This window comes from Phyllostomus discolor, chromosome 1, assembly GCF_004126475.2.
Source record: "Phyllostomus discolor isolate MPI-MPIP mPhyDis1 chromosome 1, mPhyDis1.pri.v3, whole genome shotgun sequence".
In the NCBI taxonomy this organism is placed as follows: Eukaryota; Metazoa; Chordata; class Mammalia; order Chiroptera; family Phyllostomidae; genus Phyllostomus; species Phyllostomus discolor.
In genome coordinates this window covers 208,242,078-208,268,231 of record NC_040903.2, presented here as the reverse complement: position 1 = coordinate 208,268,231, position 26,154 = coordinate 208,242,078, and the positions used below count along the sequence as shown (strand labels likewise).

The 26,154-nt window shown below is 52.6% G+C and overlaps 1 protein-coding gene across 6 annotated transcripts in view; it reads right to left on the bottom strand.

Moving 5' to 3' along the window:
- TDP1 (tyrosyl-DNA phosphodiesterase 1) overlaps nt 1-26,154 on the bottom strand; it is a 65,153-nt gene that overhangs the window by 22,718 nt on the left and 16,281 nt on the right. For 4 of the 6 annotated variants that reach the window (XM_036013093.1, XM_036013106.1, XM_028507339.2 and 1 more), the window contains exons 7-13: nt 22,058-22,150; nt 17,853-18,020; nt 17,341-17,419; nt 14,485-14,670; nt 13,834-13,882; nt 11,878-11,944; nt 10,474-10,581 (exon numbers count right to left, since the gene is read on the bottom strand). In XM_036013093.1, coding sequence (XP_035868986.1) covers nt 10,474-10,581; nt 11,878-11,944; nt 13,834-13,882; nt 14,485-14,670; nt 17,341-17,419; nt 17,853-18,020; nt 22,058-22,150 — 750 coding nt within the window. The remainder of the gene's footprint in view (nt 1-10,473; nt 10,582-11,877; nt 11,945-13,833; nt 13,883-14,484; nt 14,671-17,340; nt 17,420-17,852; nt 18,021-22,057; nt 22,151-26,154) is intronic. The other 2 variants (XM_036013103.1, XM_036013110.1) reach the window with 2 other exon arrangements.

Sequence of the window (26,154 nt, the reverse complement as noted above, 5' to 3'; positions counted from 1 at the left end):
GAACAGGTTTCACAAGTAACACTGACAGATACTCTCACTGTAAGAGATTCCAGTTGTAGGCACAAAACCATAATCTTTCATTTGGGTGGAGCCTGCCGATGTCCCTCTGAAACAGCTTCCTGTTTGGTGATGACCCATCAGCCTCTTTTCTCAGGTCCTTGGGAACACCAGGTGGACAGTGTCCATGAAAATGTTTGCTAATCTCACAGGCAGAATAGAGCTCATTTAAATTTGATTTCTCGGACTACTCGGTACTTTCGACCACATTTACTAGACGTCTACGGCTCTCAGCTCTGAGTCACCCATTTAAAAACTGTTACCTGTCCTTTCTACTGATAAGCAGTGGGCGCTGGGCTCCTGCTGGTGCTCCGACAAAGGCGCCGCCGGTTTAGTGGCTGAAACCACACGATCGTGTCCCTCGCACTCTGACGTGGACCCTGCTGGACGGCAGCCACGGTGTCGGCCGCTTCCCTCCCCCTCTCCAGCTCTCTGCAGCCTCGCTCGCCCAAGCAGCGCTCCAGCCCCAGGGGTCTTCCTGTACTTCTTACCCTCCCAGACCAGTGCGTCTCAGCTGGGGGTGGTCTCCCCCTCAGGAGACCTTAGCAATGTCGGGGGACATATTTTGTCATCACAAGTGGAGGGTGGGTTGCTACTGGTACCTGGTGAGTGGAGACCAGGACGCGGCTAAACATGCGACAACACACGAGACAGCCCCCGTAACAAAGAATGGTCTGGCTGCAGACGCCGATGGTGCCGAGGTCCGTGAGTCCTGCTCCAGACTCTTGGGCCGCACGGCCTGCTTTTCTCCACCCCCTCTCTCCACGTCTCCTGCCCCCGGTTCTCCCGTCACTGACTGCTCTGCACCTCTCTCCTCTGCTGGCCTTTCCACCCTGTGCCTTCTAAATCTGTGCTCTGCCACGCGCTCAGCCCTACTGTCTCCTCTTCCCTGGGGACTTCCCTGCTCACCGAGTGCAGCGACCACCTTGGCGGGGATGGCGCCCAGGCTTCTGCTGCTCTGACCCAGTGAGCATGTCCAATCACAGCCTGGGTATCTCTGTCGGGACGTCACACTGCCGCCTCAAACCCAGCACTCCACACAGCGAACCCAGACCTCTGAGAACCAGCTCTCTCCCGAACCCCCTTCCATCCACCGCCTCTGGCAGCCGGGCTCAGGGGGCTCCGGGGTGGGGGCCTGTCTGCTGCCCAGTAACTCTGTACGACCCGACACCATGCTCTTTTACTCTCGTATCCTCCTTTCTATTTCCGGTTGGATCCCCCCAGCTCAGTCCTTCCCACCCCAGCCTCCAGACCCGCAGGCCTTGCCCCCTCTGGTTCTCCATCTCCCTCCGGTGCCCTCAGTACCACTGTGTTCTTTCTGCTTCGGCACAAGGCAAGAGCCTGGCATTCAAAGGGCCTGGCATTCAGGGCCCTCCACCGTCTGGCCAAAGCAATGCTCAGTCTCATTTCCCATCATGCCTCTGCCTGACTCTCCCACCTTAACCGAACAGATTCACTGACTGCCTCCACGTCTCGGCAAGCATCACCTCCCAGTCCGCGGAGCCTCCTACCTTGCCCACCCCCGTGGCTACGTCTCTTCCTCCCCCACACACTGTGTGTCTCTCTCAAGAAGCTGTCCGTGGCTCTCCTAGCCCACAGCTGTCTCCCAAGTGAACCCTGCAGATGCTATGCAAGCCAGAAACATGTAATTAATTCAAGAAAATATGCAAAGGCTTAGATGATGCAATTTATGAAAACTTCATTTTGGCCAGGGGATTAAAAACTTGAAAATCACACATTTAGAGAAAATGCCTAGTCGCTGACCAGCACGACCCAGGTGCAGCCGGGTTCGCAGGTGCCGGCACACCCTGAGGCGAAGACGTCTGATTTCAGTTAGAGCCGATGCCGTGGCCCCTCGCTGCGGCGGCCCCTCGCTGCGGCTGCTCCCGCCTCGTCTCAGACGGGGCGTGTAGAGTCCCGGGCACGAGAACGGTGCCGCACAGGTGTTAGCCACAACCATCACCAATACTCCGCTCACCTTTTGGGAGGCCGACTCTGGTCCTCCCCTCTGGTGTGGTCCACCAAGCAATGGGGCGGGGGGTCCAACCTGCCCCCAGAAAGTGCTGGCAGGAGGCGGGTCTAAAAATTATTCACCAAACCGCTTCCCTGACTCCACAGTCCTCGCCCGAGTCCCTGCAGCAGAAACACAGTGAGCTTCTGTTCTGTTTTGTAAAGGAGTCAAGAGGATTTGGGTCCCCTTGATACAGATATGGTTCCCAGTTTTAATATGAGTGATGACGTATCAGAGATTTAAGAGCATGATTAAAACTAAACCAGTTCTGCACAAGTCCACAGACCCTGTGAGGTCGAGTGCCAAGGGGATGCAGCACGCCGGCTGTGTTTTGGGGGCTGCAGCGTGTGGACAAAGAAACGTGCGCAGGGAAAGGAAAAGGAAACCGGAAAGGGAACGGCACGTTCTCCTGCAGACAGACGGGAGCAGAGCACCCTGAAGACCAGAGACTTGGGTGCGGGCTCCTGCAAGCGCCAGTTCCGACAAACCACCAGGGAAGGAAGGGCCAAGACTCCGCTCACAAACTGACTTTGCTCCTCGGGCACAGGTGCAGTCTCCCGGAGCAAATGCTGCCACAGCCGCACCGAGCTCAGGAGGGTGGCTTTCCTCCCTGGGCGCGGCCCCGCCCCGCCCCGCCGCCAGCCTCTTCTTCCGGAGGGTCCACCTGTACTGGATCCCACAAACGGAACTGCATGGCTTCAGAAGCCGTCACGTCACATCCCTGATCCCACATGACAAAAGACACCGTCAAGCAGGATCAGAAGCCGCCTTGCGTCATTTCAGGTCAAAACGGGTCCTTAGAACACCCTACCAGAGAATTTCACAACGTCTTTAACTGGCACCAACGAGATAACCACAAACTGCCACTTCCATTTTTAACATTATTTTCATTTAACCTCCTGCGGTGCAAAGACAGTAACGAAAACTTGAGAAGTTTCCAGTACCCAAACTCCGGAATGTTTGTGAGAATGGGCTGTGGGATGAGATGATCTATGATAACTGTCCTTTAAGCTTTAAACAAACACGCCCCAAAACCAACCAACCTAGAGATCCTTTACTGAAAGGAAACACGGAGAGCAGACAAAAGGCCAGTGTCTCCGGGTGAGGCAGAAACTGCCTGTGCTCCCCCCTGCCCCCCAGGCACTGCTGTAGAGGGCTCTCAAAGGGGCTTCCAGAACTCTGACAGGCTCTCAGTAGGTCAGCAGATCTAGCTACCGGGACCCCAGCTCGGGGACCTCTGCAGATCCACAGCCATAGGTGACGGATGCGTATTTGCAGATGGCAGGGAAGGTGAGGGGAAGACTGCGAGGCGGCATGGGGCTCACGGGCAACGTGGGACAAGAGAAGCGCCGGGAAGACCCAGGCTCGAGGTGGCACGCAGCTGAGTTTGGCAGGAACAGAGTGGGTGGGCAGAGGCAGGAGGAATCTGGTGCCTGGATGCTGACTGGTCAACGAGAACGGGATGACCAGGGTACAGGAGTGTTTCAAGGGCCCTGAAGCTTTCAGCGCTGCACCCCAGCACAGCCTGGCCCAGAGCGCGTGCTCGATGGACTGACAGAGGAAGGACACACAGAAGCTAAGAAAAAGCAGCATCAGGCTGCTGCCCATGGCCAGCCACAGGGACATCTGGGGCTGCTCAGCAGGGGCGACACAGGACAGCTACGGCTGAAATAAAGCCCTCCCCGTGGGCAAGGCCATGGCAAAGCGGCGGGCAGGAAGCCAGCCCATTGGGGGTGAAGGGCCGGGGAGGGTCAGGGAGAGGCCTGGCCCAGCAGCACCACAGGCGTTAACGGGGAGGAGGGACGACCTGGCCAGTCGCTACTTTAGGAAGCTGGAGCTGCAGTGAGTTCTTGAGCCGCGGGTGCTTCCCGGAGCCTTACGCAGCGGCGTGGGTCCCGAAGCGACGGACCGCGGGCTGCCTGGCGCGCAGGCAAGGAACAGCTGCCGCTAGACTACCCGGGTCCGAGGCCTCCTCCGCCGCCTGCCCGACCCGGTCCCGTCGCTTCAGCTTCCTGCTTTAGTTCCCACGCCTCTGAGGCGGGGAGGACAGTGCTGGCTCCCGAGGGGAAGCAGTAAACCAGCGGGTGGGAAAAGCACTTTGTCTGTAGACATGAAGCACCTTACAAGTACCTGTAGGATTTGTGAGGGGTCCTCCTCAGGGGCCAGTTCCCGGTGAAGGACTCCCAGACGGCACCGCCTCGTCTCACGCCACAAGCACACCTTGTGACTAGCCGTGCCGGCAGACAGAGGGTCTGGGGGCCCCGGGGCAGGGGTCTCGGGCTCCGTGAGACCTGCTCTCCCCTGAGTGTGAAAAGGGGCATGCTCTGTCTTTGGGCTACTTGTCAGAAAGCTAGGGAGGTGACATGACCTTGAATCATCTCTAACATAGGAAGAAAGTCATTCTCTGACTTTAGTACTGATGACCATTATTTGTTATCAGCTGGTTATTTGTTAACATTAGTTGAGGCACACCAACTACTCCCAGTATCTTGGGGCCTCAGAGCCAGCTAACCATGCCTACCCAACGACAGGTACAAATACTGTGTGTGTGCGTGCATGCATGAGCTCAAGCGCCATCCAAGTTGATCTCGGACCCAGAATCTCAGACAAAGGAGGAAAGAGGGCTCTTTGTTTCCGAATCAAAGGAACAGGCACTAGAGGAGAAGTACCGCACGGCTCTGCCGACAGCAGAGCATCTCACACGGTCTCTCAAAAAGCCGCGGCGGTTTTGTAGTCAAGCACTCGTCTTGTTTTCCCCAAAGTGACAGCACCAACATCTCTGCTCATCCCAACTTTCTTGTATTGCCTGTCAGTTGCTAGGCAACTGTGACAGCGATTGCTCTCTGCCCACCCACAATGCACAGCTTTCATAATTGCTCTCTCCGGCTCTGCCAGTTACTCGTAGGCACTGTCTTCTCACCCAGGGCTGCCTCTTCTAGCTCATCTTCTCGCCTGCTCAGTCCGGTGGCAAAATCTAAACACTGTGTTTGTCATCATGTCCCGGCAATTTCCATAACAACAGGCTGCCCATCAAACAGCATGATTTCATGGTGGGATCAAACACTATAAATAGCTTTCCATAAAAGCAACCAGAGAAAAGAGAAATTACCGCCAACACGACACCTAATAAGTTCTAGCTGATTAGAATAATTTTGAGCAATTTTTAAGTAAACCACATTAAGTTTAGAAAAGGTTAATAAAGGCTGTATCTCATCCATGGGCAAGTCTTTAGGTCATAGAGTGTATATTAATACGTTGTATAAACAAAACAGAGAAAAGCTTCTCAAGCTTTTTACAAAAATTTTTAACTGAATTTATTGGGGTGACACTGATTAATAGAATTACATAGGTTTCTGGGGGTAAAATTCTGTAACGCATCATCTGTACACTGCGCTGTGTGCTCACCACCCCAAAGCAAGCTATAAGCTGCTTTCTCGACTCTCAAAGAGGCCCAGCGAATATGAGCTTCATGGTAACATATGTAGTTAGCAGCTACCACAGTCAGGCTGTTAACTGATCTTTAATATTTAGTGCATCATGTACTTTAATAGGTAATCTTCACATATTTCTTTTATCGTCATCCTCTGAGCATTCAATAAGATAAAAGCTGAGATGATAAATGGCTTTTCTAAAGTTTAAGTGGCAAGGCCAGTACGTGGTCACCTCCCATTAGGACACGGACGTTTGGACTCCACTTTGGTGGTATTTTCTCCCTAGTACATTGGCCGATCGGACAATGCGACCACTGGAGGCACCTGGGTCTGAGGGTGTTGACAGGGTCAAGGCTGTAAACCTGAAACCCAAGCAGGATGGCTGGGGCACAGGAACGGGAAGATAGGCTTTCTCCACACATCGTTTTCCTGTCTTCTGCATGCGCCACCCATCCGAGAAAACCAGTGTCGTGGATGGCTCTGGCTCAGACACGTGTCGGTCAGTAGCCACAGGCCACGCCCCGTGTTCGATGCCGCAGACAGAAAGATGGGTAAGACCGTCACCACCTCTCAAGCAGCTCATACTATACTGAAGAAACGGGACCCACAAAGAGCCAATGAGGAGGACGTAAAAGGAACAAGCAAAAAGTGCCACAAAACACAAAGGAAAAAGACAGTGACTTATGTCTGCTGAACACAAGGAGTTTCAAGGGGGAACCTGTGAAACAGACCTGAAGGATACGTCCTGGGCAGCACGAAAGGAAAACAAAACCCTGAGACCCAAGACGCAGCGAGAAAATGCAGGGTAGTTGGATTTAGCGGGGACAGCGCTCATTGGCTGAAAACGTTCAGAGCCATTACAGACCAGGCACTGTACTAGGCACTACATTTACTGCTCTGAAAGAAAATACAGACGCTAAACAAACAATTACTAGCAACGAGGATGAGTATTTTGGTAGGAGAAGACATATAAGAATTAAAGTTACGTTCTCTTAGACTAGCAAAAAAACTTCTAATGCAGACCATCCACTGACATAGAAACCTCATTAAAAGTGGTTTTAGCGCCAATTTTGCAATGCTCGGGGGTGTGGCAACTGTGCACCAAAGCGTGGCCCAGGACCTGTGAAAAATGCCTTCCTTCAGAGCCCCAGCGACAACATGACGACAGGGAGGAGAGGAACCACGGTGACTCACGTATGTTTAAAAGGAAAAATAAAAAGGAGTGAACGCTACAGTCATTTTTTACAAGCACCTTAGGCAGAGTCCAGTGCCCGGTCTCCGGCAGCCAGTCTCCACACTCGTGAAACGTCACGCGGGTGAAACGAGGTCCCCGGGACCGGGATGCCAACGCCCCCTCCCGAGCACGGGCGGGAGGAGGGGCAGTGAGATCTGCACACCGTGGGAAACACGTGCAGCGGCCTCTAGGGTGACGAGCGTTTGTGGTTTTGGTTTGGTTTAAGGCGAGGACACCAGATCTCTGGGAACTCTGCGTGTCCTGGGTAAGACTTACGAACAACGGCACATGCCCGGGGGGTGGGGTTCCCCACGTCTCGGCCCCCCTCAGACTCGGCCACTGATCTGTCTCCTCGGACCCACTGAACTGTGCTCCTCTAGCCGCCCTGCAGCCTGAGGCTCATCTTCCGAGCACATCTGAGAGCAGTTTTGCTTAACTATGGAGACTTAGCTTCAATTTCGAAAACGAAGATGATAATAATGAAGAAATTAATTCAAATCAAGGCTGCAGAGTAAGATAGATGGAGCAAACCGGATGGTAAGTACCAACGAGGCCTGTGGAAGGCAGAACCCCCACCCCTGGTCTGTGCCCCCCGAACAATTCCCTGCTCTTGAGTGTGAGCAGAAGCTGCCAGCATGACGGGGTCCTCTCCCACCATCAGCTCACCCACCAGGCGACCAGGTTAGTCCGAAGGTCTGGGATGAGCCTGGGTGGGCCTGACCCTATCACGTGAGACTTAAAAGAGTGACTGGGTTCCTCCTGACAGACAGACTCCCTTTGGCTCCGAAGAAGCCAACAACGATGCCTGTGTGGGGAGGGCCGTGTGCCAGGGCACAGAGGCGGCCCTTCAGCTGAGAACGGGCCTTGGTTGACGGCCAGCAAGAAAGCAGGGACCTCAGACCTCCAGCCGTGAGCAACAGAGTTCTGCAGACCTGTGAGCTCAGAGGAGACCACAGCCCCAGTCAAGGCTCTGACCCTCTGCTCACGCCACTCAGTCCTCGGCGACTCATTACACAGCAGCAGCAGCACGCTGGCACTGTGTGCCCGCGTGCCCACCATTAACTTGCCCTGGAATGCGTGGCCCACGGACGGGCCGGAGCATCCTCTCCTGCCAGGTGGCGTGATTCCCACAACTTCTAGCGAGTGCGCCGAGTCCCGGGTCTGGCGAGTTCTGAAGCTGACGAGTACCGAGGCCCGCAACAGAGATGTGCCTATCTCGGTGAAAGTACCCAATTTCAGAACGTGGCCCCCTTGCAGGGCAATGCTTTTGTAGGTGTGTGGATCTGGAGTATTGCAGAAAGTCTCACAATCGTGCAGTCAAAATTCATATTCCTTGTATTCCATCTTGCTTATTGCTATTAAGATTTTTTTCCCCTGGGGAACCTGTTTCAATTTTTGTGGCACTCAATAAAAAAAGAGTTAGCTATTTGTCCCCAAAATGAACACTAACTGGTAGTAATCTATCGAAGTAGGAAAGTGTCCCCCAAAAGTTAAATTTATGTAGCTTTTCAAATATTTATCTTTTGCTAAAATCAATTCTTAAAACATAAAACGCCAGCCACCTGGGTGACGGACCGCGAGGTCTGCGAGGTGTCACCCTTCCCGTGGACTGGGACGCAGCACGGTGCCCCTCCCTCCCAGGCAGGCGAGTGTGTTAACTGACAGGACAGGGACACTCATGGGTCAGCTCTGAATTTATTCTCGAATGCGATTCTGTTCTCCACCAGGACAGACGATCTAGAAGATACTGCGGAATGCATGGGCATCTGGGGGGCTTCCACCATAACGGGGCATTTAGTATGGGGGGGACAGGTTATGAAGTTTCCTGTAACGCATGGGGGGCTGTGGGACCCAAATGCCAGTAGAGCCCTGTTGAGATACGCTATTTGAGCATAAGCTAAAGCCGACTATATCGAAGCCATGTCTTGTTCCAGAAAGCCTCATGAAATAAGAACGTAAAAAGCAGTTGTTCTAATCAATCCAGATTATCGAATACATAGACACAGAACTGCCTCGAGCAGACCCACAACTAATAAAGCTTCAGGAAACCCAGGAGACGTTGGCAAAGGTGATTTTGCCTCGACAGCCGGGAAAAGCAGTCCAGCCACAGCTGCTGCTCCGACCGCACCTGCCCTCCCGCCCCGCTCACTCCAGCAAGACCGCCTTGCTGCTTCTCACACACAGTGAATGCGTTCCTGCCACTGCCCAGAAAGCGTCCCCCTCGCCCCGCTACCTGCCCGCACGGCCCCCTGCCTCCTTTCAGGCCTCCGCTCTGAATGTGGCCACGCTGGCCAGGCCTTCCCTGACCACCCTACTGAACGAACAGCCTCCTGTGCCCGCCCCAAGTTCCTGGTCTCTGGAGCAACCTCTCTGTGCTTCAGTTCCCCCTTCTGTACGGTGGACTGACAGCTGCACTGCGGAACAGCTGTGAGGGCTAAGAAAGAGAGAGAGAATGAAATGTGCTCCGAAGGGCACCTGAAACGGGCAGGATGTGGAGCACGTGGCTCTAGGGCCCTGGAGGAGGGAGAGGCCAGAGGCAGCCGGCAAAGCCTCCAGGAAGAGAGGACGCCGGACCTGAGCTCAACTGGGGAGGCAGAGAGAGCAGAAAGGGGGTCGGGGAGGGCACTCTAACACCTGGGCTGCGGGCAGGAAGCACGGTTTCAGGGGCAAAGGGGAGAAGCCTGGCCGCTTCTGGAAGCACACGCTGGGGAACGCAGGGTAAGAAAGCTGAGGAAGGTGTGGCTGGGGTGGATGGCAACCTGAGGACGCTGGACCTCCGTCCGTAGGAAGTGTGTGTGGGTGGATTCTGAACACAGGACAATGAGGAAAACCCGTGTTAGCAACAGACAAAAGGTCATGGACAACTGGGACGGGTAGGCCTGGGAAGAGGACAGCCTTGTGATGGGGCAGCAGACAGGTGACCGTTTCAGAAGCACAGGTGGTAAGTATCTGACCGAGTGTTTCTGGGATCAGAAAAGCAAAGTGTGAGGCATTTCAAGGATGAACAAGCTTTGATGTATATTTGCACACCACCCACGGGCCCACCTCAACCGTAGAACAGGTCTCCTCCTATCGTCATCGCTTGTGTCTGTTTTCTGACACCTCTGAAACCTCAAATGCACTAGGTGAACCTTACTGTTTCATCCTGTGTGTCCAGCACCCACGGGGGGAAGGACTTCAGCCAATGCCGCAGAATGCTCAGAGGAAGGACCAGAACAAGAGCATTGCCGGGTGTGAGGCCTGACGATGAGAGAGTGGGCAGGGGCCACTAAAGCACCGAGGATGCTGGGAAAAAATCTCCTCCCGGATGCATGAGCTCAGTTTGGGATGCTCTGACTTTGAGATAAAGTGGCAGACAAACAAACAAAAAAAATGAAGGGAGTTGCTGGTAGGTGTCCCCTGTATTTGGGGTCTACATCTTCCCTTGTTTTCGAGGGCTAAGAGTGGATGCTGAGCATTTTCTAAATTATTTAGGTTGCGCCTCTCAGGTGTGCCTTAACAACACTGGAATGCCACGTGGATAAAATCAGGCCATGATTACAACCTCTACAAAGGGGTTAGTCACAGGCCTCCTTTCAACAGGGCTCATGTAGGACACACACACGGGGACACACACACACACACAGAGAAAACTAATGACAATTCATAAGACCACCCTTTAGAAAACAACGTGGTTTTCAGAGCAGGAGTTACACACACATTTAGAAGCCCCTCCCACCAGGAACATGAGGACTGTTTACCTGGTGACAAGGAACCAAGCAATCCGACTGAAGTCTGGAGAGGGCCTCATGTACGTCTTAATGTGCGGCATGGCGTTGCTGCGGCCCGACGTCTCCGCCGACCATTTGCTAGTGACAGGAAAGACACAAATCACTGATAAGAAAGTACAAATTGGTCACAGTCCTCACATTAGAAAAGTGCTCGAAAACCCAAATCCTATAATCTAAAAAAAAAAAAACGGCGAGTACACAATTCCCTTTGATACGACCCGTGGTATCTTCTTACACTCGGCTCAGGGAGCAGAATAACCCGTGTTCACTTCAGAATGCAGAATGTAGAAAAAAAAATGTACTGCCACTCACAACAAGCGCCTTCTGGCACATGGTGCTCCCGGCTTCTCTGCTGTGAAAGCACACAAGTATGCAAATGCCACACTCTGTCTGTTGTGCTTTTCCCGGCATGTCTGCACGTCGTATCTCCTAGCCGGGCTGTGAGCTCTTAAAAGCTGGAAGTGTGCTCACACCACAGTGCTAAGAAGAAGCTCAGTAAAAGCTTGTTGATAAAACACAATACAAAGTGGAAAACATACAAACAGTATGAATATCGTCACGCGATGCTGAAAAGCTGGGGCATACATCAGAAATACTTGAGTCGAATGCTGGCATTTATGTATCTTCAGTTTGGTTTCCAGGTCTGCCACGTGGCAGGACTGAGGTGCCATGGGAAGAAATGCCGTCTGTCCCTCCCGGGGCGACCATCCTCACTCACAGGAGGACAGTCCCTGAGAGAACAGATTGTCCGCAAAACCCAGTGTCCTCTGTAAGGGACACCCTCCTAAAAGAGGGTCCCAGAAAGCCTCCGGATGACACACTACTGGATTAGACGGAAAGGGAATCAGCCTTCGTTTCCGGCTGTTCGGCAAAGTAAGTGGACTTGGAAGCAGGTATGGCACTGGGATCAGCCCGGAAGTCGCAGATGTGTGACCGCTGTGGCCGCAGCACAGAGGACTTCCCTTTCACCTGTCCGTTCAGCCATGCAGGTGCTGCCCCTGCGCCCGGGGAACTGCGTGAGGGTCGACCCTCAGCAGGCCGTGCAGACAGAATGCCTACACTTTCCATACTGGAGATATGAACCAAAAGATACTTATGTAAATCCTAAGCTATCCAACAATGTTCTTTCATTTTATCTTTTTCTTCGTGTGCCAGTGTATAAATAGAAATGCCACAGAGATCAATTACACTCGTTGGCATTAAAAACCTATTCCAAAAAAAAAATGTTCAAAACCTTGTTTTAAATTATTTCTATCACTAACATATGTAGCTAAAATATATAGCTGTATTATGTAAGGTTCTTTTAAAAAGATGACATAAATAACACTCTTATCCCGAAGGAAGCAACGGCAGCATTCTACACCAATTACTTACTGGAAATAGGAATGGAGCCAGCTCTGTTTCTCCGCTGTCTGGATGCTATAGGGAAGAGAGCCCCCGGCTTTGGAAAGAAGAAAAATGAAGTAATTAATAAAACCTATGGAATATAATTTGAGGATCCTTCATTAAGAAGAAAAATCTATAGTAAACAGTGACAAGCTTAAAGGAAAAAAAACAAACAAACCCAAAACTACTTCCATCATTTCGTCTTATACAATAGTTCTTTGAAGGAAAAATGCCTATACTTGCACAGGTGTGTTCTCTCAGTGGGGCTTCCTTTCTCGGGGATGCATATTAAGTGTAAATGTATACTGTCTACAGAAAAAGGTATTTAATCACTTGGCGATGGTAACTTGATATCTGTAACAGCACGGATTTGAACTGTTAGAAGAAAACACGGAGAGAATCCTGGCCCATCCCGCTGTCTGCATGGAGGCCAGCTGAGGTGCGGAGCGCCTCGCTTTTGCCTGAGACCAGGACACCTGGGCAGAGTGGAGTGAGACCTCCTAGGGGAACCTGGTTCTCCGCCTTCCTTCGCCCGCTGCTCTGCTCCTTCCCAACAGACTTCACGCTGGCTAGACAGAGTCTTACCAGTGGGAAAGAATGGTCACTAAAATAAAGTGTCAGAAACAGGTAAGTTTTTAAAAAGGAATTCTAAAAGCCATGTTCCTGCAAAGAAAATAAAGATATGGTTCCCAGGGGGAACACAATTAGAGGCCAATTTTTTTTGTTCATTTTTGAAAGGAGGGAAGTTCCATTGTATATTCATCATAGGATGAAACTTTCCAAACTCGGGATGGAACTTCTCCACAGGGACCTCTGCCCGCAGAGGGCTTTAACTTTCTCCACCTCACCACAGGTGGCGTGATGCAAATCCCTAAAAACATACTTAGGGTTTCAGGACCAGTTGTAAAGTAGCTTAATTGGAAATGCCGTGTTCTTCTCTGTTAAAAAGTATGCTTTGAATGGATCTAGTCTATTAGAAGTGCAGGAGGAAGACCAAAAACAAAGAAAGAAACAAAAAAATACCCCGCCATGTCCCTGAGCCTCAGTGAAATAATCTTCACCTTTGTCATCAAAAAGCAATAAATGGGCTAAAACATTGCAAACCCTATGGAGATTTCCCTGGCAGGGTCACACCTGGTTTGACAAGCATTAAGTGGATTAAATTAGCCCAGATTCAGAGCATTCTGCTTCCAGCCATAAGCCAATGCCAATCAGACTTCTTTTTTTTCCAGAGATGCATACTGTTTGGGGTTTTGGTCATTACCTCCCAACGGCACTATTCGGGGAACTGCATTTCAAATAAAAGTCTAGTGCCTGGCCCTGGTATAGGAGAAACAGAGAACCAGGTGATGTCTACAAAATCATCGTGGGCACTCCCAGATGAAGCCCTTGAGAGATGAGATGTAGCCATCGGGCTATGCGAAAGGTTTCATCTCAATGTCAAGCGTAAGTTCTGAACCTTAAATGTATCTGCGTGCAGGATTCGTGCTTGGAAGAAGCCCACGGCACCACAGACGCAGACAGGATGCGGAGAGAGGGAGGGAGAGCAGAGCAGGCATGCCAGCAGTGCTCTGAAAAGGCGGCGGCAGGAGAGGCAGCTGGTCTGATTCGGAGGTGTGCTCGGACAGCCAGGCTGTTGGTGGCAGGGGTGAGAACCTCATTTCTACCAATAGAGATCTCATTTCCGACTCAAGGGGGTTATTGTAAGGACTGAAAAACACTCACAAATGGCCTCACATACCATCTCTGGGACACTGCCAGTGCTCCATGTCACCTGGTTGTATGATTCTTACCCAGTTAAGATAAAAATCATCTCCAAATTTCTAGCCAATACTTTCACATCCCAAGGAGGAAGGCATTCTCATTGCTTGTTTTTAAAAGTTTACCAGGGCATTTATGAAACAAACCCAAAGATGCAATTGGGATGGTTTTCCCAACAATTACCTGGATACCCTTCTAAGCTGGTCCTCACATTTTCCACAGAAGGATAGATCTACAAATAAATAAGAAAAAAAACTCAGTAAAACTAGGAAGGTACCATGCTGAAGAAACCATTTGTTAAAAGGCACGCTGACTAGTTTTTTAAAAAAGGAAAATCTCAGAAATACTTACAGACTTTGAAAATGTGCTTTAAATTTTAAAAAGTTCCCATTTTATGAAAAAAAATTGAACTTCTGGTAATTAATTTGATGATAAAAAAATTACACTTCGATTTGAGTTTTTCCTCTTAAATACCACATTAACACTGAATTGAACACAAAATTAACTATTAATTCAGAGGCGTCTACATGATCAATCATGCTCGGAATCCTGCCGGCAATGCTTCATCAAACATTTTCTCCTGGGCTGACAACCGCAGCCCAGGTTGCGGACCTGGAAGACCGCAGGCTCACTGGTGGCGGACAGGCGCGTTGGCCGGACCGCTCGCCCTCAAGCACCACGTGATGAGGGCCCCTGGATTACAAAGCCTGCTGTGTCCACCCCGAGCTATTGAACAAAACCTCTGCACGACAAGGAGGACTGATTGATTCCTGCCCGATTCCCCTCCTGGACCAGAGAGCGCGGATAATCAGCCCCCGGAGGAAGAGCACTTACCAAATGGAGCGGAGCGTCGCCTTTGCCGGGGGCCCTGGTGTCCCTCCCCAGGGTCGCCAAGGTCTCCTTAAACTCGGAGCACAGCCATTTGGACGCGTCGGCCCCCAGGGAGCCGATGCTGGAGAACTGGCCTACGACGGGCCAGGCCTCGGCGCTGGGCGTGGCCGCGGCATGCTCTCTCAGGAGCTGGGAAGAGGAACAGAGGATGCGGGTCACTCCCCTCGCAGGAGCAGAAGCGCCGTCAGACTCAGGACACGGTTTCCCACCCTGGAAGCCCCCGATTAACACAGACGTGCTGGAAATACTAGTGATCCATTTCATACACAGCCGTCCATTTCTCCCTTCCTTGGGAGATACTTTTTAACCTCCAAAAATATTTTACTGGAGTTAAGTAGACAGGACACGTCTTCTTCTCCTCAGATTCTTTGATTTGTACTAAAAGCAAGAACAGACTAAACTGTTTTTTTTTTTTTTTTTAGATTTTATTTATTTTTAGAGAGGGAAGGGATGGAGGGGGAGAGGGGGACAGAGAGAGAGAGAGAAAGAGAGAGAGAAACATCAATGTGCGGTTGCTGGGGGTTATGGCCTGCAACCCAGAAATGTACCCTGACTGGGAATCGAACCTGGGACACTTTGGTTCCCAGCCTGCGCTCAATCCACTGAGCTACGCCAGCCAGGGCAGATTAAACCGTTTTTAAAAGGTCTACGTGTATCAGTGGGAATGTCAGATAAACCACGAACCTGCCTTGCGAAGTCACATTTTTGCATTGAAACCATAACTGTTTAACACCCCTACAGAACACATGGATGGCCGGACCACTGTACATTCTGACTCCTGCCAACTGAAAGAAATCTGACGCTTGTGCTCCAGGTAGCTCTGTTAAATAGGAGAGCACCTACTTACATATAGATAACACTGCCTTGAACACTAAGGTTGACCTCTACTTCCTGCTTTGATACTGGGGAAAAGCTCCAGAAGCAATTTAGAAAAAAACGTCAGGAAATCTCATCCACTTAGACATTCACACTGAGAATCTGCCCAGAGGCTGGAGAGAGCAAGAAAACTGCACCGCGGTTCCTCTGTTCTGACTGATGCGAGTTGTTTAGTTCAGTGCGTGTTACTTTCTTTACCACAGCCTAGGCGTCACTATTTGTAATCACTGCCGCCAAAAAGCCTGGACAACTCTGGACGGGCACAGTGGGTGCGGCACCATGCAGGGAACAAGGCTGAGCTGACGACTACGAGACCCCATGTCTTGTCTGCGCTCGGCCCCCGGTGGGCTGCACGACCCCGGACAAGACCCTCTGCTCCGCTCACAACAATGAAGCAGAACCCTGATCGTCCCCCCGCTGCCCTGGAAGGCAGCTGGGAGGCAGCAGGAGCTCCTGGGTGTGAGCCGTGGCTGGAAGACTCTAAGATGATGCTCAGCGTCCAGTGAGGCCGCACAGCCCATGCTCTCGCCTCGAGGCCTGAGCGGCCCGCCCACAGACGACCGCTGGTGCTGACGGCGCACTCGGCCTGTGGCTGTGTCCACCGTTTCGTTCAACCCTCACACAATCCTGGGAGCGGAGCACCACTGTTATGCCCATTTTACAGATGACAAGAGGGGCAGGTTAGGGAGCAAGCCACGGTCACGTGACTTGCGCACAGCAGGTCAGGACCGGAGCCCAGGCACCCGTGAGGCTGTGAACTCGGCCCGTCGCTCTGGTCGCTCTAGGTCACGACCTTGTGTTTTTGTTATGCCTCTCCCACCAGTATGAACTGAGAGCTTGGCAGCCAGATCTTGCCTGCTTTCAGCTGCGGCCTCATTTAAAAAAAAAAATTAAAAATTTCATTAACAAAGGAGAATTCTTACATAACATAAATAATTTATGGGAAAAGAGGTAAGGCTTTTAGGGAAGACACTTTAGGAATATTACTAAGGTCGGTAAACTGTTTCCTAACAGGAGATAAAGAAAACTCAAAAAAATACTTATTTTCTACCTAAAGAGCAAGGGAGGGAGAGAAGGAGGGAGAGGCACATCGACTTGAGGGAGAAACATCAACTGGCTGCTCTGGCAGCTCCTTGACCGGGGCCCGAACCCGCAGCCCAGGCACGTGCCCTGCCTGGGTGTTGAACCCAGGACCTGCTGCTTTATGGGACCACGCTCAACCAGCTGAACCACGGGGGTCAGGGCAGGAGATGAAGAAAACCTCAGTGTTCAACTTGCCTGTTGTTGCACTGCGTTAAAGGCTTTCTTTGTTCGTTTGCATACCAGCAGCCAGTCGTGGTAACAATTCTCTTAAATTCTCTCTCTGGCTTAGGGAACAAAACACAGTGTAGCTCGGCTGTAGCCTCTCTGCAAAACTCTGCTCTGCTCTTTACTGAATTTGTAGGTTAAAAGTCCTTGATATGCTGATCAAGTGCTACAACGTGAGAAGTCTCTAGTTATCGTTGTTGTAAGATATACAACTAAAGGTCCATTTAGAACAGTTCATGCTATAGGAGAGGCATAACACAACTTGAAGACCACGGAGAACTGTAATTAGACACCTGCCGAGTGCTCACTATCTGCCCAGAGCTGTGCTCCAGACGCTGCGATGCCGCCAACAAAGCAACCGCCAGTGAAAGAGGAGACAGCACACATTGTAACAGACAGCACACATGCAGGGCTGTCCCACCCGTGGCGTCTCCGGGCCACACTGGAGGAAGAGTGGTCTTGGGCCACACGTTAAATACATAAACACTAACGAAAACTAACGAGCAAAAAAAAAAAAAAAAAGGTTTTAAGTGAATTTATGATTTTTGTGTTGGGCCGCAGGTTGGATGCCCCTGCAAATGTTTAAACATGTTGAACGAGTAAAAATTCTGTCACCTTCCTAAGCCGAAAGTGCCCCCAGTCGTCCTTCTGGCCTCCTTGGAAGCGTCCTGGGGTTGATCCGACGAGGTAAACACTGCAAAGACACAGAATGTAAGTTGCGGAGCGTTAGCGATGTGACTCACGGACTGTGCCCCAGATGAAAACCCATGTAATCCCGAGGTGTGTAAGAGCCAGCTCATTTTCTTGGGGTGCTTCCTCAGAGGAGTAAGCGACACTTCAACTCCTCTTCGAGCACACCGACTGCTGGTGTAAGGTGCCAGGCGAAGGACCCATTCCCTCGAAGATTCCTCCGGTAGGAGCTGAGGGCCCGCGGGAGGATGCCCTGGCCTCCACTTCGGCGGCCGAGAACCAGGAGGTGTGCCGTGACTGCCTCCTGCTTTCATCGCGTCGTGTAAGGGTGGCCAAGAGTCACTCAGCCCCTGCCGAGACCCCTGCACCCCAGACCCGCGAGGCTCTCAGGCATCGCCTACGGCGAGCCCCCCACCAACTTCGAGGACGGCACGTACTTGGTCTCAGAGAGGTCATGGTCCTGGATGATGTCTATCCACTCCTGGAGAGGGGCAGCGTTATACGCTGTCAAGTAGCTGATAAGATCAGCTTTGAAGTGTGTAGCCGATTCTCCAGATGTGTGGGTTCCGTGGGCAATTCGTGGGTACAAAGGGCTCAACCATATTCTGGAGCGGGGGAAAAATGACTATTAACAGGCAGGCCCGCACCCACCCGGTCACAGTGCCATCTCTCCCTGGAGTCTGCGCTCACCCCACGGAAGAGGTGAGTCCCCACTACTACCTCCGCCCACGAAGCAGGGTGATCCTTACGGAACATGAATCTGATCACAGCACTTGGACGGCTTCCATCGTGTTCAGAATTAGTTTTGAACACTCACTGTGAACTCAGACCCAGGAAGGTCGGGCCTCTCCCCACCTGTCCCCATCCAACCCCCCGACGCTCCGCTCGCCCATTCACCACCACGCTTCCCTCCTCCTCCTTCCCTCGCTGGCCTTGCTGCTTCCTAACGTGCTGACAACAGCTAATCGTTCTACTCTCAATTGTAGCAAATCCACACCCCCTGCTGTAAGCCCAGCAATTTCTGGCCATGACTGCATCAATGTAGCTTTTTAGCCAAGCAGAAAAGAATAAAAGTTACTATGACAGAAATGTACCTTGTGCAAACCTATTTTCAATAAACAAGCTCATCATTTCCATGATGCATATGCTAGAGCAGTTTGCGGTATTTTCACCTCCTATACTTGGCGGGTGTCTGGACTGAGGATACACTGCATTTAGTGATATTAGATGAACACAGACCTCAGTCTTTCAGATAACACGGGAAACAAAATATTAAAGACATCTTTCATTCTATCAGTTCTTTTTCCTAACAGGAAAACAACACACTTTGCCAGAACTTCTACATTATACCCACACGGGGAAAACAACCCCATCCAAACCCAGTCCTTCCACAGACTGCTCCGTGGTGGATGGCATGTAAGTACACTTCAAAGCTCTTGTGCTCAGTTTCTCCAAGTGCAAAATCAGGCTAACAGTCCTGCTAACGGGTGCACACGAGGTAATGATCAGTGTCCAGCTTCAGGAAGCGGTGGGGGCGTATCAGCTGTTACCACCCCTTCCCTCCTGGGGCTCCTTCTCTCCTCCCCCTAGTTCTACCCACTGAGCCAAAGCAGAAGCTGCCGAATTCTGCTTTCCACCTCGTAGCCCTCAGGATGAGGCCACTAGGGCGGGAAGCTTCCGCAGCCACAGGGATCCTGGCTCTGCCTCTTCCGGTCTCGGGACGTGTCCCTTGCAGCAGGTGGACTGTCACACTTTCCCTTCCCACCCGGGGGAGACCCGCCACACAGGCAGCAGCACAGCCTGACCCAGACTGGAGCGCAGGCTCTGAACCCGGACCCACTCCCCATGGGCCGTGCCACCGAGGCAAAACCTGCAACCCCTCTGGGCCTCTGCCCCTGTGCGGGCAAGGACCACGTTGGGCTGGATGCGTATGTGAGGTCTCCCCTCACAATGGTGACTCGGAGCCCATGGTCTGAGGGGGGCTCCCCTGGAGCAGGTGCACCCGCAGACAGGAGTGGCTCTGGCTGAGGAACAGGACAGGCGGCAACTCCCTGCACCGGGAAGCTGAGGTGTGGGGCATTTTGACACCCCACAAAATGAGATGAGAAAATGGCCACGGGCCAAATAATTTTAAAAGTGAGCAATTTGAAGGTGGACCAAGCAGCAGCTGAAAAAGACGGCTAGACCACCTGCACGGCAGAGAAGGATGAGCAGCGCCACGGAAGACCAGTCATGAAGATCCCCCGTAACAACGGCCTTTAAATGTTTGTAAAAAGTGACAACCCACGGCCCTGGCCGGGCTGCTCAGCTGCCTGGACCCTTGTCCCGTACACCAAGGGTTACGGGTTCGATCCCCGGTCCGGGCACATATAGGATGCAATGTTTCTCTCTCTCCCCCACTTCCTCTAACATCAATAAAAACATACCCTGGGGTGAGGATTAAAGAAAAGTGACAACCACAACGTGAAACCGCGGTGTCAGAGCGCAGAACGCAGACTAGCCGGGAGATGGCAGCGCGCCAGTCGGGGTGCAGAGGGGGGTTGGGGGGAGATTCCACACCCTGGGCACGTTCTGAGTTTTAAACCACCCCAAGCTACTACCTCCTAGTCATGATTTTTTTTTTGGAGAAAGTTAATATCTTTTCTTTTCTTTTTTTTTTTAAGATTTTATTTATTTTTAGGGAGGGAAGGGGGGAGGGAGAGGGAGAGGGAGAGGGAGAGGGAGAGAGAGAGAGAGAGAGAGAGAGAGAGAGAGAGAGAGAGAGACATCAATGTGTGGTTGCTGGGGGTTCTGGCCTGCAACCCAGGAATGTACCCTGGCTGGGAATCGAACCTGCAATGCTTTGGTTCCCAGCCCGTGCTCAATCCACTGAGCTATGCCAGCCAGGGCTTATATCTTTTCAAATAAAGGGGGAAAGTAACACCCCAGCCCTCACCCTAGGTTGCTCCCCCGGTGAGGGCCGCCCCCGAGAGGCCTGAGGAAGCAGGCTGCCTGCGAACTCGAACCCGGGCTCTGGCAGCGGGGGCGGGAGCCGTGGGAGTCCTGGAGCCACTAAGACGCAGGCATCACAACTTGATCAGTTCATTTGTGACGTCGATACTGTTTCCCCAAGAAAAGCTGTATTCATCTCACCCCCTTTTTTTTCCCTCTGATGGAGCCACATATAAGTCACGAGCCCCCAAACCCAACTTGGCAGCTTAGAAGCCCCCGAAGCAGCAAAGGTGTAGTTAACCTGAAACCCGGTGGGTCAGGAGGTCCTGCGGCTGAGGCTCCTGGAGACAGAGTGATGGTCCCCTTGACCCTGAACCAGTCGGAATCACACTGCATTTCGAGATGCGTATTGTAAGTGGGACGTTCAAACTAGAACGTGTTCAAAGAAGAACTAACAGGAAGTGGGGGTGGGGGAGGGGAGTGCAGAGAGGGACCCGGAGAAGTCGGCTCAGGGAAGAGACCATCTTTCAAACTGGACAAACCGTCTGGAGGGGGAGAGGTACCTCTGTTTCTCCACATACTTTTAGGTCAGAGCAGGCCCAGCAGATGGAGGCCGGAAGGCTCTGTATTGTAGCCCAACCCTCGGTGGGAGTGGGCTCGGGTGGCTAATACTCCCCACGTTAGGGGTTCTAGCAGAGCTGGGGGGTGGGGGCAATGATATGGGGCAAAGTTGGTGGGGGGGAGAGGGGGAAGAAGGCAGTGGAGAATACCTGAACCCTGAAAGGCTCCTGGAGGGATGCCCGAGTCCCTCTAACACAGAAGCTATTAACTAGCACTTAGCCATCTTTAACAGGGGGCAGAGCCGTACCAAACAGCTTAAATGAAGGAAAGGTAAGTTAAAGCTCCTCACAAGGAAGGGCTTACCAGGAGGGAGAACAATGTTACAACCTGATCTGGGAAAGTCCCTAAAAATAAACCCAAACCCCTCCTGAAAAAAAGAGAAAAAACTAGACCCAACACACGCGCACCAAGGACACAGGGTTAGCAATGCAAGCCAGGCCAGAGCCACCTTCCTGTCAGTCCCGAGACTCGCAGCCCACTGAGCGTGTCAAAGGCCCTGAAAACACGCCGGTGCTGGCTGGTTCTGTGGGAAACCGCACTGGTCAGGGGCGAGGGGACTCTCAGCATGAGGCCACCCCTCAGGTTTTCCTGTGACGCTCACCAGGAAGTGCAAGCACAGGCACGAGTGGGTGCAGGGGCGTGTGGCGACCAGAAGGCCCTCTGGCAGGTCTTGCTGGGACCGGGACAAGTTCAGACCTTCCCCCCGGCGTCCTCTCTCCTGCCTCAGGCCCTAGGATGCACTTGGCTGTGAAATGTGTAGAATCCCATTTTGTAAAAACAATGAAAAACACCCGCTGAGTGCAGACAGTTACCCGTGTTTATGGGTGGACCAGAAGCAGCTGTGGACGATGAGGCACCAACCTGTCAACACTGGTCACCTCAAGAGAGGGAAACGGGGGGGGAAATACGAAAAGAATGCTATCATTTTTTCCTGCACGTGTGTGTCTTCTGTGCCACACAAGTGGGTTTTACACAATTTAAAAAACAAAACAAAACAGAACAACAAGGAGACCAGAGCGAGTGTGCTGCCTGGCCTCTGACTCGCCCCAGCACGCCCAGCCCCGCCGCGAGGCGAACGGAGGCCACGCACCCCTGCGTCTTCTGGTGCCAGTCCTCGCGGATGAGGTTGGCCGTGTGGATGACGACCCGGAGGCCTTCTTCGTACAGCAGGAGCATCATTTTCCTGTAAAACCGGAGCAGGCATCAGAAAAGGTTAACAAACAGCACTTTCAAAAACGTAATGCCTTCCTAATGCCAATGTGATAGCGAAAGGAATCCCTCAAACTCCTTCATTACCCACACTTGTAACGTTTACAATCATCCTTTCTTCTACAAGCTGTCAGAGCCTGCTCAGATGCTCGGCAGAAAACCAACCACCTTCCGAAATGCTCCGAGTGCGTGGCGGTCCACGTGCTTCTGCTGCGTCCCGCCCACGCGGCCCGTCCTGGCACTCAGGCCCTTCCCCTCCAGGCTGGCCCCCCACTGTCTACCCAGCACCATCTGTTACCGTAGGGACAGTAGGAACCTTCCTGTCCAGTGTTCTCCAAAGCACGGCCACAACCTCTCACCGTGTCATTACCAGCATTTTAAAAAGTCACCCCAGAATAAACGATACACTGGAGCGCTCCGCACCGTGTCAGTTCAGCCCTGGCCCACGACCTCCACGTGGCCGGGCAGGCACGGACGTGTGCGGAAGACTGAGACGCCCGGTTCTCTCCCACCGGGGGCTGCAGTTTACAGAGAGTTCGGAAGAGGCTTCGGTTTCGCCCTGCACAGACGCCACACTCGGCCCCAGCGTGCCTGCACTTGAGGTCTGCCTTCCGTTTCCTTCCCCACCGACTTTTCTTCTTTCTCCATCAGTCCCAGGTGAGTCCTCTCTTCCCTGCGGGGACTTCCCGGGCTTCCGGCCACCAGATGCCATTCAATGGCAGCGAGAGGGGATGGCACACCCAGGGGGGCTTTCGTCTGGAGCTCGGGCACCTCAGCCCCGGCCTCCGTCCGGCAGCAGCCCAAGGACGCTACGTCATTCTGTGGCCTGAACCTTGAAGGCTCCACCCGCCTCCCCCGCCTTTCGCTTCCCTGCGTGGCTGTGAGAATGGAATGCAACTGCACTTTGTTGGGAGTACAGCGCCCTCCCCGGTCCACTCCACCAGTCCTTCAACACCTTGCTTTCTTCTGTCACGTCCTGTTGGGTGATTTTCGGCTTCCTGATTGCTTTCTAATCATTTCGGGAACCTGAGCTCTCTGTCCAACCAGAGATTCTCTCCTCAAGGCCAAAATGCTACTTAAAATTAACCGACAGAGGCCAGTTCGCACGTGATTCTCTCAGATCAACACCACAGACAGTGTTAGGACGGGACGGGCTCAGCATAAAAAGACTTGGACACAGATGTGCGAACAGGGAACGGGACTCCGCTCCGGCCGAGACGGGGATCTGAGCCGCGCTGGCGAGCGGCAAATAACTTGAGGCTGGAGAAATGACAGCTGTGGAGCCTCTTTCCACCCGCGACATGTGCGCCCAGGAATCTGGGCACATTTATGCACATAGTTACCAAATTAGCAGCTGATTATAATTAAGAATAAGCCAGTTATGAATTCATGATACGAGTTTTACAAATGTTTCCATTAAGGGAGGCACCAGTTACCAGGGGAACCCACTCACAGAATTCACCAAGCCCCGAGCAGAACGGTGAACGAACCCGGGGGAGTCACCTGGATCCTTTCAGAGACAGGATGGCTCAGGCCCGTCAGGTCACAGTAGGAAATGGATAAGAAGGGGTGAGATGTGGGGTGCCCCTTGAAGAACGCTGACCTGCACGTCACCTACTGAGCTGCAGGGGCAGCAAGGGGGACACCTGCCGAATCTGGAGCTACTCCTGCGAGGAGGGAAGAAAGCCCCGTCTGCAGAGCCCCGCGTGCCAGGAGCCGTGCTAGAGGTTCTGCGGGACGCCGGTTCACTACATGCCCACGGTGACCCGGAGCAGGCGCCACCCCCCACTCCGCTGCAGAGCCCACGGCTGGGGGAGGCGCCAGTCACAGAACCAGCCAGAGGAAGAGCTTGCTTGCTTGGGTCGGACGTGCCGGGTCGTCCTCTCACTGCACGTGGCCTTGAGGGGACAGATAGGGGGTTGCACGTGTCACCACACTAGGGTGGGAGTGGGCGAGGCGGGGATGATGTGACCTAGGGGAGACAGGGGACGGCGGGTGGACGTGGAAAGCTGTGTGTCCCGCCCACCCTGTGGTCAGTCCCCGTTAGACAGGGACCTTGGACAGGGAGCTGCTTTGGCTCCCCTCCTTCCCGCCTACGATTCTCAGGGCCATCGAGCTAACCTTGCTCCTAGCTCTGGGGGAGCCGAACAGCTTTGGCATTCTACAGCCTTGCAAGAGACAGCCTGGGACTGCAGGACCTCTCGCCGGAGTACGGACAGAGCACGTTCAACGTGCCTCACCGGACTCTGGGCTCCCGGAGGACGGGCCGCACCCGGCCACTCCAGACGCTCTGCACAGAGCCCACCCACGGCCAACACAGGCCCTGCTCCAGTGAACAGGGTCTCCAGGCCACTTCCCGCACCCTGTGGCAGCTCCACTCGGTCACGCTGGGAGGCGGTTTACAGCCGTCACCGAGAGCTGGAAGGGTGTCCTCCTTTTCTAAATCAGACGCTTGTCTGGCCTCTCTGACTGAAAGCTACAGGAACAAAGTGTTTTGAGGCTTCAAAACACTTTATATCCCCTAGAGCTGTGTCTCAAGAATGTAATAGATATTTAATGAATAATTCCTACGACATTTTAGAATAAGCAACAGAAAGTAATTTCAAGATATGAACTCTTTGGGGTTTCACTTGAAAGGGTGTCTGCTGGGAGGCGGAGGGGGAATGAACTTGCAAAGTGTGTGTGTGCTGGGGAGGGCGGGGTGGACCAGGGCAAACAACGAGTCTGCTTTAGCAGTGAGCACACAACAATTCCTGCTCCCAGCACTGGCCTGAGGAAAACTGCTACTTGGAGCCTCTGGCCTTTAAAATGATGGACCCGGATTTTCTTGAAAGGCCTTGAAAAAAAGATAGCCCCTCTGGGCTCAGTCGAGCATTCCTGCGTTAGGTCCTGGCCAGGCCCCGCACGCTCAGTCCCTCCTGGGTCAGAGCCACAAGTTCTGCTACTATTCGCTAGCCTGTCAAATACAGGGTGACTGTGCCCATGAACTGCCGACTGCTGGCACGGACCGTGTGGCCAGCACCCGAACCTGGCACTGGTGGTCTAGGAAAGATACCGAGCTGCCTTATTCACGGCGACTTTGTATCCTCCGATGGAAGTAACATCCTGCGGACTCAATGCTACCCGAGGAATAATCGCTACTGGAGCTGGGTGCCTGAGTTCACGTTCAACGACCCTCAAAGCCTGTCCTCATTAGCCTGCAGCTCCCAATCGGGGAGGGCTGGTAAATGCTGCATCGTCTGCTCAACAGCACCTACGACCAGACACCGCAGGGCTGGTGGGCATCTTTCACAAAACGGCTCGACTCTGTCCACTCTGGTTCCCCTTTTTAAAGCACACTGGCAAAACACAGTTTCAAGTGTGTAACAGGAAAGCTGAAGGCACGCCTCTGTGTCACTGTAACAGGAGGAACACTGTGGTCTCGAACACTCCCACTCCCTCCTGGAGTCTCCTTCCTGCCCTGCAGACAGACAGACAGACAGACACCTGAAGGAACACGCCGCAAGCAGCCGGCTCCCCGGCTCCACGACTGGCCTCGAGGAAAGACGAGGCTTTGTCACACTCACGTCACACTTCCTTTCTGGAGAAGTGGGATTTATTTTTTAAAAAATTGTACTTTTTATTTTTTAAAAAATGCACTCACATACATGCACAAGGACTCAGCAAACACAGCTGTATAAAACTAACCTAAAACAGGAGTCCAGTTGAGATTTGGGTACAATGTGTGAAATGGGAAGTAACAGAAAGGTTTTCCCTGTCTTTGTCTGGCGAGGCCTCAGAAAAGTATTCTACAGGAAATTTTTGAGATGTCTTGATCTAGAACAGGCATCAGCCTCTTGAAGTGACAAACTTTCTGTAAAACAATTTTTTTCCATCCCAGGAAGGAGCCGACCCTCAATGTTCTATTCGATGCAACGCGGACTCTCGTGGACATCACCAGGCTGTCTCTGAGGCGGCAGAGCCCGCAGGCCCGTCGCT